The sequence below is a fragment of the Scardinius erythrophthalmus genome (assembly GCF_964197995.2).
Source record: "Scardinius erythrophthalmus genome assembly, chromosome: 5".
Taxonomy (NCBI): Eukaryota; Metazoa; Chordata; class Actinopteri; order Cypriniformes; family Leuciscidae; genus Scardinius; species Scardinius erythrophthalmus.
In genome coordinates, this window is record NC_138225.1 from 26,115,179 (window position 1) to 26,129,009 (window position 13,831).

Below are 13,831 nucleotides of genomic sequence, written 5' to 3' on the forward strand. Positions count from 1 at the left end.
ACAGCTCCAGTTAAACACTGACAGATAAAGCACCTTGTCAAAACTCTTTTGATCATTCTGTATTCACAACAGCTGTTCAGTAGCAGCAGAGATTCACGCTCTAAGAAAATATGAGGTACAAATAGCTTCCAAATAATATTTTCAACAACTTTCAAAAAAGGAATTTCCAATGAGTCATTTAATCATAGACATAGTGTATAGTATTAAAAGTTAGTGTTTGGCATGTCTGGCCTATTTCCCCTCTGTAGACGGAATATCTGTAATATTCCATCCTTAATGTCTCCTTTCCTATTCCTTCCTCTCCATAAATACACAAATACCTGTCAAGCGCTGATGATGACATCACAGTCACAGTCTCTTGCTGGCATTCCATCCATCCACGCTGCCTGAATTCTCACATCTCTGTTTAGCTTTCAGAAACTGGAACCTCTGCTGTTGCCAATGTTACAACATGTCCTGGTCCCCTATGCGACAGTAGGGAAAGTCTTGTTTAAGAAGCTTGTAAAATGTAAACATTGAGGTAAAAGAGCAGGATTTCCCCGTGTGCTAGTTTTATTTGCTGCATTTGATTGTTTGTAAAGATCTGCAGGTGAAAGCTATTTTACAGTTGGTCAGACTCTTGACAAAAGTGGAGGTACTTTGAAGCAAGTTATTTCTGCGTTTTAGAACACTAACAGCATTTCAGCAACTTTTAATGCTACACTTTTTCCCTAGTTCTTATGGAAACCAAGATGTTTGAAAGAAAATGCCTCTGTATTCTCAAGAGAAAGGCATATATACATGCTAGAATGTCAATGTTTGTGTTTGTGTGGTATTTGTACATGTGTGGGTGTGTTTATGCATATTGAAATAGAGTACAGCACATGCACATGCCCTTTCAGTAAACACCCACTCTTATCTTTTCTAGATTCTGTCTAGAGGTAAGCGTTTTTTAAATCTCTGATGTTTTTATGTTTTATAATGAGTGTGTGTGCATGTTGTTTTTGTTATTTTTTCAGCCTACAGAAGTGAACACAGTCTCACTAAAGGCTTAGAAACTGTCAAGAAACTGAATTAGGTTTAATATTCTTTTGTCCCACCTTCTCTTTTGACTCTAATGGCCACTTCTATATTTTCGTTTGTTTGTGTTTAGAACAGCAAATTATAGTTGCTAACGCATAATTTAATGGGAGGGTTTGTTGGTGTGTTAGTAACTTTGTTAGCAGATAAGTTAGTTGATGTCGATGTGTTAGCGGGTGTGTTAAGTGGTATGTTTGTGGATGTTAGATTTTAGCTAATTGAAGAAATGTTTACAGTGGGCATTGAATTATATATTAATTATAGTAAATATTATAATATTTATATAATAATAATATTATATAAATAAATATTATATCAGAGTAAAACTTGTATGTACACACAGCTTTTATATATGCACATTACCATTCAAAAGTTTGGGTCAATAAGATTTTCTTTTTAAAATGAATAGTTTCATTCAATAAGGACAAATCTGTTTTCTTTTACAGTGCATGTTAAGGTAGTGTTTTACTGATGGTTTTTGGATCAGCCTCATGACCGTAATCAGTTTGTTTGGAGCACCAACCACCAATTACATGTCTGAGCATTTCTGCTTAATTGAGCTTCGACTTTATATGTTCATATATTTTTAAGCGTGATCTTTTCTCTTAATTACTCAATCCAGGGGTGAAGTAAGGATCTGAATATTAATTAGAAGATGTTATGTAACATCAGTCATCCAGTTGCAGGTCAGTGGTTGCCCAGCCATATTAGGATTACTGCTGGTGTGTTTATTCAATCCAGTGCCAAAGTGACCAGTTGGCAGAGGTGTCTATCTGGTCTTAAATTTGTTGTTTTGCATGGTCAGTTAAATTTTTTATTTTTTATTTTGAAAGTGTATTTGATGACACTACATTGTAAGAATTTGGCGAAATTAAACTATTGGTTGTGTTTACTTTGTTCCACATTTTATAAATCCCCTTCCCTTTATTATGTTTCAATGGGTCTCTCATTAACCACACTCACTTATCTGAACTGAATAACCCTGCGGATGAAGCATTCGTGACTAATGTTGACTGGTGCTAAAGTGATTCATCTGTGTGAGGAGGTGGATGGGTGTGAAAGAACTGCTGCTTTATTAATGAAAGAGCTCCTCTCTTTCTCTTTCTCTATACTTGATGTAATAGAATAATAAATATAATGAATAAAAACATCAGTGGTTCATGGTTATGTCATGTGTCTTTCTGCCACAGAGAGCCCGTGCTCTGTACGTATGTGTCTGAGCTTGCTGGCCTTTAAGCCAGGGTATCTGAGGAATGTGAACATTTCTTTGCTTCTTCACCACAGTACCAATGGCACTGGGACTGTACCACTGCACTCATGACTCTCATGCACTCTCTCTCTCTCTCTCTCTCTCTCTCTCTCTCTCTCTCTCTCTCTCTCTCTCTCTCTCTCTCTCTCTCTCTCTCTCTCTCTCTCTCTCTCTCTCTCTCTCTCTCTCTCACACTCACTCTCACACTCACACTCACACTCACACTCACACTCACACACACACACACACACACACACGCACTCAGTGGTCTAGTTCCTGCTCAGCCACTAGGAAAACGGCTCACACTTGGCACCTAAAACACGTTTGAATGTTTTAAACAGTCAAATTTTTTGCTTTACCACTATCTGTCATTTACTCATTTCGCTATTCATTTATTTTTTCATTCTCTCTGACCTTCCAAACCTCTGTCTGAAAAATTATTATATTCCTAGTTGTTTCCTTTGTTTTGGAAAATAGTTTATGGCCAATACTTTAAAACTAATTTAAAAGCTTTGTGTGTTCTAAGAAATTATTAACCGTGTGTTTCTCTGTGAGTGAACTGTGTGTGTGCGTGTGTGTGTGTCCCCAAAGATGACATTATCCATAATCCTTGTCCTTGTGGGGACACTTTTTGGTCCCCATGAGGACAGCTTATAAATCATACTAAGTGATGTTTTTTGGAAATGAAACAAGGCAGAAGTTTTTTGTAATGGGTAGGTTTAGGGGTAGGGTTAGTGTAAGGGGATATAATATACAGTTTGTACAGTATAAAAACCACTGAAAAGTCCCCATAAAACATTAAAACACAATGTGTGTGTGTGTATGTGGTTCAGAGAAAAGTCAGAGCACATAAATTTCTTCATACCTCTGCTTGCGAAAGGTAAATTATTTGAGTTATATATATTTATTGAGCATAAGATGAAATAAACAGTAACAGACAGAATGAGAGTCTACACTGGGGAACAGAAATGACTGACAACAACATTGTGCTAACAGTTTTAAAGTTTGTTTGATGCTTGTCTCTAAATTTAATAAGAAACTTTATTAACAAAGACCTTGAAATCAGAAAAATGCTTCTTTGTCTTACAAAAACTCAGTGTCTAACATAACATGATGGTGTTTAATATGTAGTTTTGTAAACACTGAACAGAATATTTTCTTATCTTATCTAATTATAGCCTATATCTGATGAATTATAGTTTGATGAATATTAAATAATAATGAGCCAAAGTTTGGCTTCTTTGGGTTGACTTGCACACATAGCCTACACTGTAAAAAAATTAATCATGAGTCTTGTAATTTAAGGTGATAATTAAAAATATTGTGTATATTTTATTAAGAAAATTGTGGTTCAGTGTTTTAGTGAAAATATTGAGAATATTTCACTAATAAAACCAATAGATACTTTTTCCTAATTTTTTAAAGGAAACATACACAATTTTGAGGCTTGAATTGAGGAACAACTGATAAAGCTGATAAAATTTAGGGAAAAAGGCTAACTATTTATTTTAAGAGAATTACCTCAATTATGCGATTTTATTTAGAGACACCATTGTTAGTTCCCAGCATGCTTTGCACATGGCTGGAAATGGAGAGTAAATATTGAAATTAAGCGTTATTAAATGTGTTTTTGAGTAAAGGGAAACATCTGTTAATGTTTAATGTTCAGTTATGTTTGAAATTTGAAAGAGTTATAATATGTTGAAGTTTTAATCGTTACCATTGTGCAGAAGAGTAGGGCTTATGGTTAGGTTGTGAATAACTGCATGTTTAAATATGTTGAATCATGTTGCTTTGTTCATTGAGCATTAACTTTGCTAATGATAGTGCAGTAACAAGTTTGTTGTTGTGCTAACAGTATGCAGTGTTTTAATAATACAATATAACTCAAAACCAAATTTAAACAGGTCATTTCCCTTCATTTGAATTCACACAATTTTTAGAGTAAAAAATACTTACAGAAGTTAAAGTAGTTAAAAAGCCTTAACTACTCAAAAATATTATGTGTTAGATTGTTACCATATTTTTTTGAAGTAAATAGCAGGAAAACATTTTACAGTATACCATTCAAAAAACGTTTTAATGAAAAAATATGCTTTTATTCAGCAAGGACACAAATTGATCAAAAGAGACCATAAACATTGTTTTTACATTGTTACAAAAATTATATATATTTTAAATAAATGTTGTTCTTTTTAAACAAAAAATTATTAACCAGAACAATTTTTTGATATCTGATGGATCTTGAGACACTGAAGACTGAGTTAATGATTCTGAAAATCCAGCTTTGCCATCACCAAATTACATTTTAAAATATCTAAAAAATAGAAGACAGTTATTTTATATTGTAAAAATATTTTTGATCAAATAAATGCAGCCGTTATGAGCATAAGAAACTTTAAAAACCTTTTAAAAACAAATCTTAACAGCCTCAAACTTTTGAATGTCCTAGGTAATTTATAGCCCCGTTCACACAGCGTGTTGATCCCGGGAAATTGCCGTAAAATTGCTAGAGTGCCTTCTGTGTGAACGCAAACACAGATCATAGTAAACTTAAGACGCCGCGTTAAGAAATCCACCAAGTGCACGACTACAATGGAAAGAGCGGTAGCGGAATATTATGGTGCATTCAAGTCATCTCACAAAGATCGTATTTGCGAGTTGAGCGCACATGAATGCCACCACAATGTCGTAAATACGATTTACGTAATAGGATTTTCTTTAAGCCCCGATCCTTACAAGTTGGGGGCGTCAGTGAGAAACATGGTGGAATACACATTTCTTTGTTCTTCAATTTATAGAACTAGAGTTTAAGAAACTTGCTGTATTTTTGTGTAATTAATTAAAAGAAATCACTCCGCATTCTTACTCCGACGAAAGTGACTTGAACACACATGCTGTCATAAACACGACTTCCCACCTCATAAGAACGGACTTCCCAGGAAGACTTGAACATACCATTAGACTGGCCTTTCCACAACACATCCTGACGTCACGTGTCTTTACGGGATGTATGTGAACGCACTCACAGATTCCGGAAAATCACTGGCAGTGTGAATTAACAAAACCAAACGATCCCGGGACAAATCCCGGGACACATTATCTGTGTATTTTCCGGAATCTCTGTGTGAAAGGGGCTTTATTGACATACAATAAGAATAAGGGGCAATATAAGTACTGTATTGCATACCTCTGATAAGAAATGTTTGAGTTCATAATGAAACCTCTGACTTTTGATTTAAGACTTTGGTATCTTGATAAATCTGAGCACAGTCTGAGACATTGTTAAGATAGTTAGATACTTTTTTGTGTTTTACCTAGATGACAGATTGAAAGCAAAAGTCTTAGTTTGCTCTCTAATCATATTGCCGTCTGGGAGAATTTACAGATGAAAGACATCTCATATGTAATTTTGATTTGGCACAGGTTGCTTTTTTTAAAGGAGCTTTTACCTGGTATTTGACTGAGGCTGAAGTAACCCACTGTCATGTGATGTACACTAGTTTTATAGAGTAGTTTGACTTACATCCACAATATATTTATCTTACATAAAACCAAGAGTTTACTAGTAGTGTGATGACCAGAAAAGAAATTAAAATATGAATTGAACTGATGTTCAAAGATCTTTTAAGAATCATTTAATCTAAGGTTATTTTTCCTTTATGTCTCAGATTAAAGCATTTACAGGCCCTGGTGTGTGAAGATGATTTATCCACTGATGTGGTAAGTTTATGGATTCAGTTGCCTGCTCTTTATGTTGAGGTGTGAGGAAGCTGGAATGAAGCTTTCAGCTTCTTTCTGTAAATACATAGTGATTTTCAGACTGGCAGTGGATTAGACGAGCACAGCAGACACACCCCTGATGAAAATCATCACACATTATATACGCCCCACCCATCTACACACACACACACACACACACACACACACACACACACACACACACACACACACACACACACACACACACACACACACACACACACACACACACACACACACACACACACACACACACACACACACACACACACACACACACACACACACACACACACACACACTCTCTCTCTCTCTCATATTGGGTCTGTTAAATCCATTACCATTCTCGTTGGCGCAGACAAAGAGTAAGAAAGTATTTGACATTCCTCAGAAATCATAAGCACATATTATGTTGTAAGGTTTCTAGAGTTTTTGTCAGTGTTCTGGCCCTTCTGGGATTACAGTAAATCTTTTATAAAGGGAAAAAGCTAAATTCTGGGTATGAGGACAAGATAGAAAAGCATTGCATGCCCTGAGAGCTAAATGCTGCTGGGAAAAGTCACATGTATGTGTGTGAATTAGTGGTGTAGTGAAGTCTAAAGCTGTATTTTTGAAACCTCTGTCTGTCTGGAGAACTGCAATTAACTCAGCAAGCACAGACACACTGAAACATTCCCACACACACAGAAAAGTTCACACACACACAAGCCTACATAAACCTATGAATACATATGCACATCATGGGCAAAAACACAAGCTTCTACATTAAAAAATCACAGTATATACACACCATATATATATATACCCACATTAAAGCTTTAAGGCATTAAAGCTTCACGGTACAGATGCAGACAGACAGAATGGCACTTTACAGTACATTCAATATCTCTGCTATGATTACTGGCCATTAGAAAGATAGAAAGTAATGAATCAAGGATGAAAGGTCATTTTTTCTGCTTTTAAGGTCATTTTTGTTTTATAGAAACTGGTTGTTTGTTGATGTCTGTCATATGGCTTGTTTTTTCTTTAAGTGTTTGTCTCATAAGCACATTCTCATAAAGTCATTTATTTAGTATACTATTTGAACCTAGAGTAAGAATGGCGGTGCTGTGCGAGCTTGAATCAGCGTGAGCGTGTGTAGGTGGTTATCATACGCACGCAGACAGACTCCCACCAGCTGTAATTGTTTCCGTGTGTTGTCCTCATCAAGCTACGGGAGAAGGCGAGCCGCAGTCTGCTACTGCCAGCCTGATCATATGCCTTTGTGCTCCTCAGACTCAGAGTGTCCCCTGCTTGTCTGGAATCAAGAATCTGATTTTTTTTTTTTTTTTTTAAGATATTTGCAGTCTACTGACTTCATGTTTGTTGGCTCTACCATGGCTTGTTTTTCTTGAAACAAAATGCTTTTTTGATTCATTTTTGTTTGTCTATATCTCAAAATAGGAATTTGATGTTTCAATAATATGTTTAAAAATAAATTCTTGTTGATTATGGGCTAGAAGTCTAAATCTGCATCTGTGATTTAGGATTTTGTTTTTATAATTATAGGATAATTATTGTTTGTATATATTCCAATTTTGCTGATTTATTGGTAACACTTTGCAATAAGGTTTCATTAGTTAACTACATTAGTTGACATGAATAATAATGAACTGCACTTCTACAACATTTATTAATCTTTGTTAATGTTAATTTCAACATGTACTAATACATTATTAAAATCAAAAGCTGTTTTTGTTAATATTTGTTAATGCAGTGTGAACTAACATGAAAAACAATGACTGTATTTTTATTAACTAACGGTAACAAAGATGAACAAATACAGTAACAAATGTATTGCGCATGGTTACTTCATGTTAGTTAATACATTAACTAATGTTAACAAATGAGACCTTATTGTAAAGTGTTACAGATTCATTTACTTCAATGGCTTGAGGGTGAGTAAATTTCATTTTAAAGTGAACTACTCCTTTAACCTGTTAACTGTCACCTACCTTTTTGAGCATATCACTTTAAAATTGTATTAAATTTAAACCAACGGTTCGTTTTGTCCATATTTGTGATCAAAGAATGATTTCAATATTTGGCTGAGATACAACTATTTGAAAATCGTGAATCTGAGGGTGCAAAAAAATCTAAACATTGAGAAAATCGCCTTTAAAGTTGTCCAGTTATGCTCGCGATTGTGCTGCATTCACTCACAAAAACAAATGTTTTATACATTTACGGTAGGAAATTTACCAAATATCTTCATGGAACACGATCTTTATTTAATATCCTAATGATTTTTGGCATAAAAGACAAATCGATAATTTTGACCCATACAGTGTATTGTTGGCTATTGCCACAAATATACCCGTGCGACTTGTGACTGGTTTTGTGATGCAGGGTCACATTTGACCCAAACATGGATTGAAACAACCCAGCATTTTTTAGATCTGAACTTAAATGGTTGTAATACATGAATGCTATGGAATACAGGTTGGTCTCTTTTTAAAGAACAGACTCGAAAGTGAAGCACTTAATACAATGAAAGTGTAAAAAAGTCATAGAAGTTAGTTTACTATAAAACTAAACAGACCAATTTGGTAGAAAAGCAACGCCATATGTCTGACCAAGTTGTGTTCCAAATTTCCAGTTGATATCACAAAAATTGAGCCAGCTAAAAAGTTCAAATGAGGTTGTAATCGTGTTCCCCCAATCTGCCCAGGCTCATGGTCACATGCATACACAGACGCTTTACTCCACTGGCACCATGTGTCTTAATACCCAGACCTTGACAGTTAACAGATTAAAAAATCATTGCTTTGCATTGATGTAGTACTACACTCAGTTACAACTTGGATTTTCATTTTACACTTTTTTATTTTACATATCATATGGTTTACTTTTTTCCTAATTGTAAATTTGGGAAATCCATAACTTTGGGTCCTAACTTTTGGTCCTCTGTGCATGACATATCTGCTTTTTTAGGCTTGCTGTCATAACTGTCCCTTATGTTATGATTTTATAATGGAATGTTTTATTTGTCATCCTCTACCTTTCATTCAACTGTTACCCAGTATACTGATGATTAATTTAAAGAGTAGTTCTTCATAGAACAGAACAGAATACGAATCAGAAACTGGATTTTCCCCTCCGAAACCACCATGAGCTGGTATTAAATAATGATGTTACTTGTGCCAGTGTTCCAGAATAATCTGGTTAAGCCTGGCTTGATTTTTAAGACCACATAAGAGCACTGTAACCAAACCACAGTCTGACGCACAACAATATAAAGTACATAGTCTGAATACATGTTTAAATCAGGTCTTATGCTTTTGTGACAGTGAAAAATAATAAAATACAGTTTGCAAAAGCATAAATAATTAGTCTGTGCTATTTTTAACTTTTGCAGCATGTTTCATTATTTTAATCTCAGTCCATGATATCTCTCATAGGCTCTTATCTATATATACAAGTGTGTAAAAAAGTTTGATTTAGGCTATATCATATCGTTAATTTATATATCAACTATATGATATACAGTACAATAATATATCAACCATATGATAGTTCATAATAATACTATATAAATATGTGGCATGCCTAATCTGTAGTCTGTGTGTGTTTGCAGTGGTGTGTCCTCTCACCTGTATGAATGGAGGAGTGTGCAGTACCCGCACACACTGTCTCTGTCCACCAGGCTTCACCGGACGCCTCTGCCAATTCCCACTTCGGACTCAAGCTTCTCGAGGCAACAAGCAGCCTGTCTACACCTTGCAGGTGCCCATCTCCTTTACACCACTTGCTCCACTGACTTATCTGTAAATGCACCCTTAGAAAAATCAAATACTGTTTTTTTCAGTTGCCATCTTGATTCGAAACGAACTGATGGGGCAGAGCCAGTCGTGATAGAAAGAATATACTGAATGTGTCTTGTGACCGTTAAAAGTTTTGTTAGATCCTGATGTTTTTAGAATAATAATTGACTGAGAATAAATGAATCTCCCAGAGTCTGTCAGAGCCAGGCGGCACAGGTGGGCGGCAGCAGATGACACAGACACACTCTGTGTTCACTCTGCAAGGCACTGGACATCACTCTTCTGAAGGTAATTGGTGCACAGGACATTTTCACTTTCCATTTGAACTGAACTGTGGTCTCATTCGCATACATTCATGTATGTGTGTGTAAATCTGGTGTGAGAATATTTTATTTAATGCAGAAATAATAATTGACTAAAGCTCGTTCTATAACATTCTTTGCATCTGTAGCTCAATATGGGATGGTTAGTCTGGCATATGCACAGGGAAACATGATCACATGTCATCTAGGTCTGTTTAGTCTAGGGGCCCTATCTTGCACCCAGCGCAATTGACTTTGTACATCCTCGCATGTATCATTCCTATTTTGCACCCGCGCAAAGTGGACTTTTCCCTCCACAGATGCACGTCTGTAAGTTAGGAAATACACTTGCGCTCCCCAGGGCGGTTCAGTGCAAAGAGGAGGCGTGTTCCGGCGCAAACGTTCCTTCATGCTATTTTGCAGGTTTAGAAAACAATTGCGCCACTAACCAGGAAAAAATAGTTTAAAGTCAGTGGTGCGTTGCGCATGAATAACATTAGTATGCTATTTTAAGGGCGCATGCTTGGCCATAATCAATGTAGCGTGCACAACGCGCACTTTGATTCTCTCATCTACACAGAAGCAGCAGTTTTCATTTTTGCAAATCATACACAGACAAGACATAGATAGACAGACAATTTATTATAAAAGCATACATCTAGCTTACACATTGACCCAAATTATTAAATTAAATTAAAAACTGAAAACTAAAATTCAAAATATTAATAAATACTCATCAATAGTATATAAATAATACTAAAATTTTTTTTTGTATTAGAATTTGTGATATCAAATAATATATTCACACTGATAAAAAATATTTTTTGGTGAAGTAAATACTAAAGAAAAAAACTGTGATTTACATGAAAAAGTTAGTTCAGGCAAGAATTAAAAAAACTAAGTGAATTATATATTAGTTCTCAATTCAAGCATGTAGAAATTAAAGCGTAAATATCAACGTTATAAAATTAAGTAAAAGTACTCAGCTTTTCTGATACTGGTGTTCCCATCATGCACCAGGCCTTGAATAGTTAATGATGTTGATTTTTCACTGTTTTCCTGCTGTATGTACACTGTTTTATCATTGCTTTTGTTGTTAGGATTAGTAACTCGCCATTTTGTGACATTTGGAGTTCATTTTCTACTCAAAATGACACATTCAAACACAAATACGATCCATCAAATGTTACCGTCATTGTGTATTGATACTTTGCACGTGACGTCAGTAGTACTGGCTGGCGGGCAAGAACGTCATTCTCTAGCAACGAAAACCAGTAAACTAATCAAGGATCTTGCCAGGACGTTGCCAGTTTTAATATACAAAAGTTGGTGTTTTGAGGTGTACACGACATGCCAGATAGTTGTTGTGCGATTGGATGCACTAACCGCGTTTGTTGCCCGCCAGATATCACGTGACTGCAAAGTATCAATTGTCTACCAAGTGATGTCTCTGCGTTCACACACATAAAATCACATAACACATACAATCTGATGTGTATATGGTGTCTCACACAATATCTATTGTATTAATTACTTATGATTCTAAGTTAAGCATATACTTTAAAAGTGTGGATAAATTCAATGTTATATTGTTTGAGTGAAATGTATTGTAAAGGAAACCTCAATTAAATGGATATTTCTCAATCTTTTACTAGCCAAGTTAAAATGACTTATTTTCTTTGTTACTTTCACTTAACTTAGATAGGTATAGTTTACTTGATTCCATTTTTGAAATGTACTTGTTTGTTTTTTTCAGTGCATGCTTAATGCTTTCTACACTTCATTATTATTAAGAAGTTGTTTAATAATGAATAACTGGATCTGGATAACCCCCTTATTGCTTAATTTTTATTCATCTTTCCAGTGCAGGTCAATGTCCGTGTTGTTCACGCGCCAGACACTTCAGTTGTCATTCATCCTCTTGACCAATCGGAGAACAAGCCTCACGGTACTAAGACTGTGACCCGCCTCCCTCCACAGACACATAAGCCCAAGGGGAGGTGCTTCCAGGAAACCACACCCAAACAGGCTGTGAGTGACAGAAGTAGATGAGATGATACAGAAAATCTGATTTGCCCTTGAATTATTATTATTTATTTTTGTAAATAATAAAAACAACCACTTTAATTCTCATTCTTTCTCTTTTTGTAGTGTAGTAGTAACCCTCTCCCTGGTCTGACCAATCAGGAAGACTGCTGTGGCAGTGTGGGTAATTCCTGGGGCCAAAATAAATGTTACAAATGCCCTTTACTACCTTGTAAGTTCTTTTCTATTATATGACATTGCTTTCTTTGGGAGTTGCATTTTGCTGTCTCTGCCTAAGATCAAAGAGTGTTACAAGCCAAAAACAACCCCTTCCCATTCCCCATTCTTTTAAAAAAAGTTCATCTCACCATCCCACTGCTTTAGTTTTTTTAATTCAACCTGTCATAGTTTCATGAGTGAGAATGTAACATTGCAGTCTTGGAGTTACGTTTCAAAATAGGCTAGAAGAAAAATTCTAGCTCAAAAAAATTCTTCTCTTTGTAACCCATTTGATGTCTCAGAGCTCAGACGGTGATCCTGGCCTGGTGAACGCATCTGTGTGTCAGCGGATGTGTGTTAGTGTTTGTGTTGGAGTGTGTGTGAATGTCTGCGAGTGTCTTCGTGCCTCAGCAACATCACCATATTTTCCTATGACACACCCTTTGCAGTAAAAGGAGACAAAAGTGAAGGATGGAAAAAAGAATGAAAAAATGTTGGCTTTGGCAAAAGCCTTTCTGGAAAGCCACTCTGTCTCTGTTCTCACATGTTCTTATACAGAAGAGAAAATATCAGCTTCAGAGAAATGTTCCCACTGCAGCCCTTTTCTCTCTTTTTCACACACACAGAAGTGAACCACATCACACACAGCACACCATGCTACCAGTTTCTTCTCAAACTTTAAATGAAATCCCCTCACAGACACTTCTTTCATCAATTCTCTCAACACTTTCTGCCACTTTCATTTATATTTAGCTTTGTTTTAAATTTCCCGTATTGGTTTGATGTTTCATTGTTATGCTCTGGCTTAATCAATCAAACAAAACAGCTCGTACAGATGCTTTAGTAAATGAAAAGTAATTCTCTGGATTTTTTTCATTCAGATGCAGGGAAACACCACACTATAGTAGAGGACTTTGGCTCCACATGCCCTCAGGGATACAAGAGACTCAACAGCACTCACTGCCAAGGTAATCTGTGTGTACTTGCTGAATTGTGTGTGTTGTATAGGTTTTACAAATTGTAGGTATGTTGGTTGTCAAAAACAAATGTACACATCCATAAGCATTACATGAACTCAAACAAGACAGCTGCCAAACAGTCAGCCACGTGCAGAAAAATAGTTTATACTTCTGTTTGCTGGATAATCAGACCAATGGTTTTTATTTTGTGTGTTTGATATTTAATTTTAAGTCCAACTGGTTTAAGGTCACATGACAGAAGGGTTTTATTTTTATTTTAGACATAAGATTCAAATTAAAATGATCAAATTAAACTTAAAGCTAAGACAGTTCATAAATACCTTCTTGGCATACAATAATTCTTGGCATCCACAATAAAAATCACTGAAATATCCATCAGTTTAAATGTGAAAAAATTACAGAGGATGAAACTGATGTGAAGTAAGGGGAGTT

General features: G+C 35.6%; 1 protein-coding gene across 2 annotated transcripts in view; it reads left to right on the top strand.

Moving 5' to 3' along the window:
• Positions 1-13,831, top strand: part of ltbp3 (latent transforming growth factor beta binding protein 3) — a 49,319-nt gene that overhangs the window by 11,445 nt on the left and 24,043 nt on the right. For both annotated transcript variants that reach the window (XM_081365222.1, XM_081365223.1), the window contains exons 2-6: positions 9,687-9,835; positions 10,065-10,161; positions 12,040-12,206; positions 12,327-12,432; positions 13,301-13,387. In XM_081365222.1, coding sequence (XP_081221348.1) covers positions 9,687-9,835; positions 10,065-10,161; positions 12,040-12,206; positions 12,327-12,432; positions 13,301-13,387 — 606 coding nt within the window. The remainder of the gene's footprint in view (positions 1-9,686; positions 9,836-10,064; positions 10,162-12,039; positions 12,207-12,326; positions 12,433-13,300; positions 13,388-13,831) is intronic.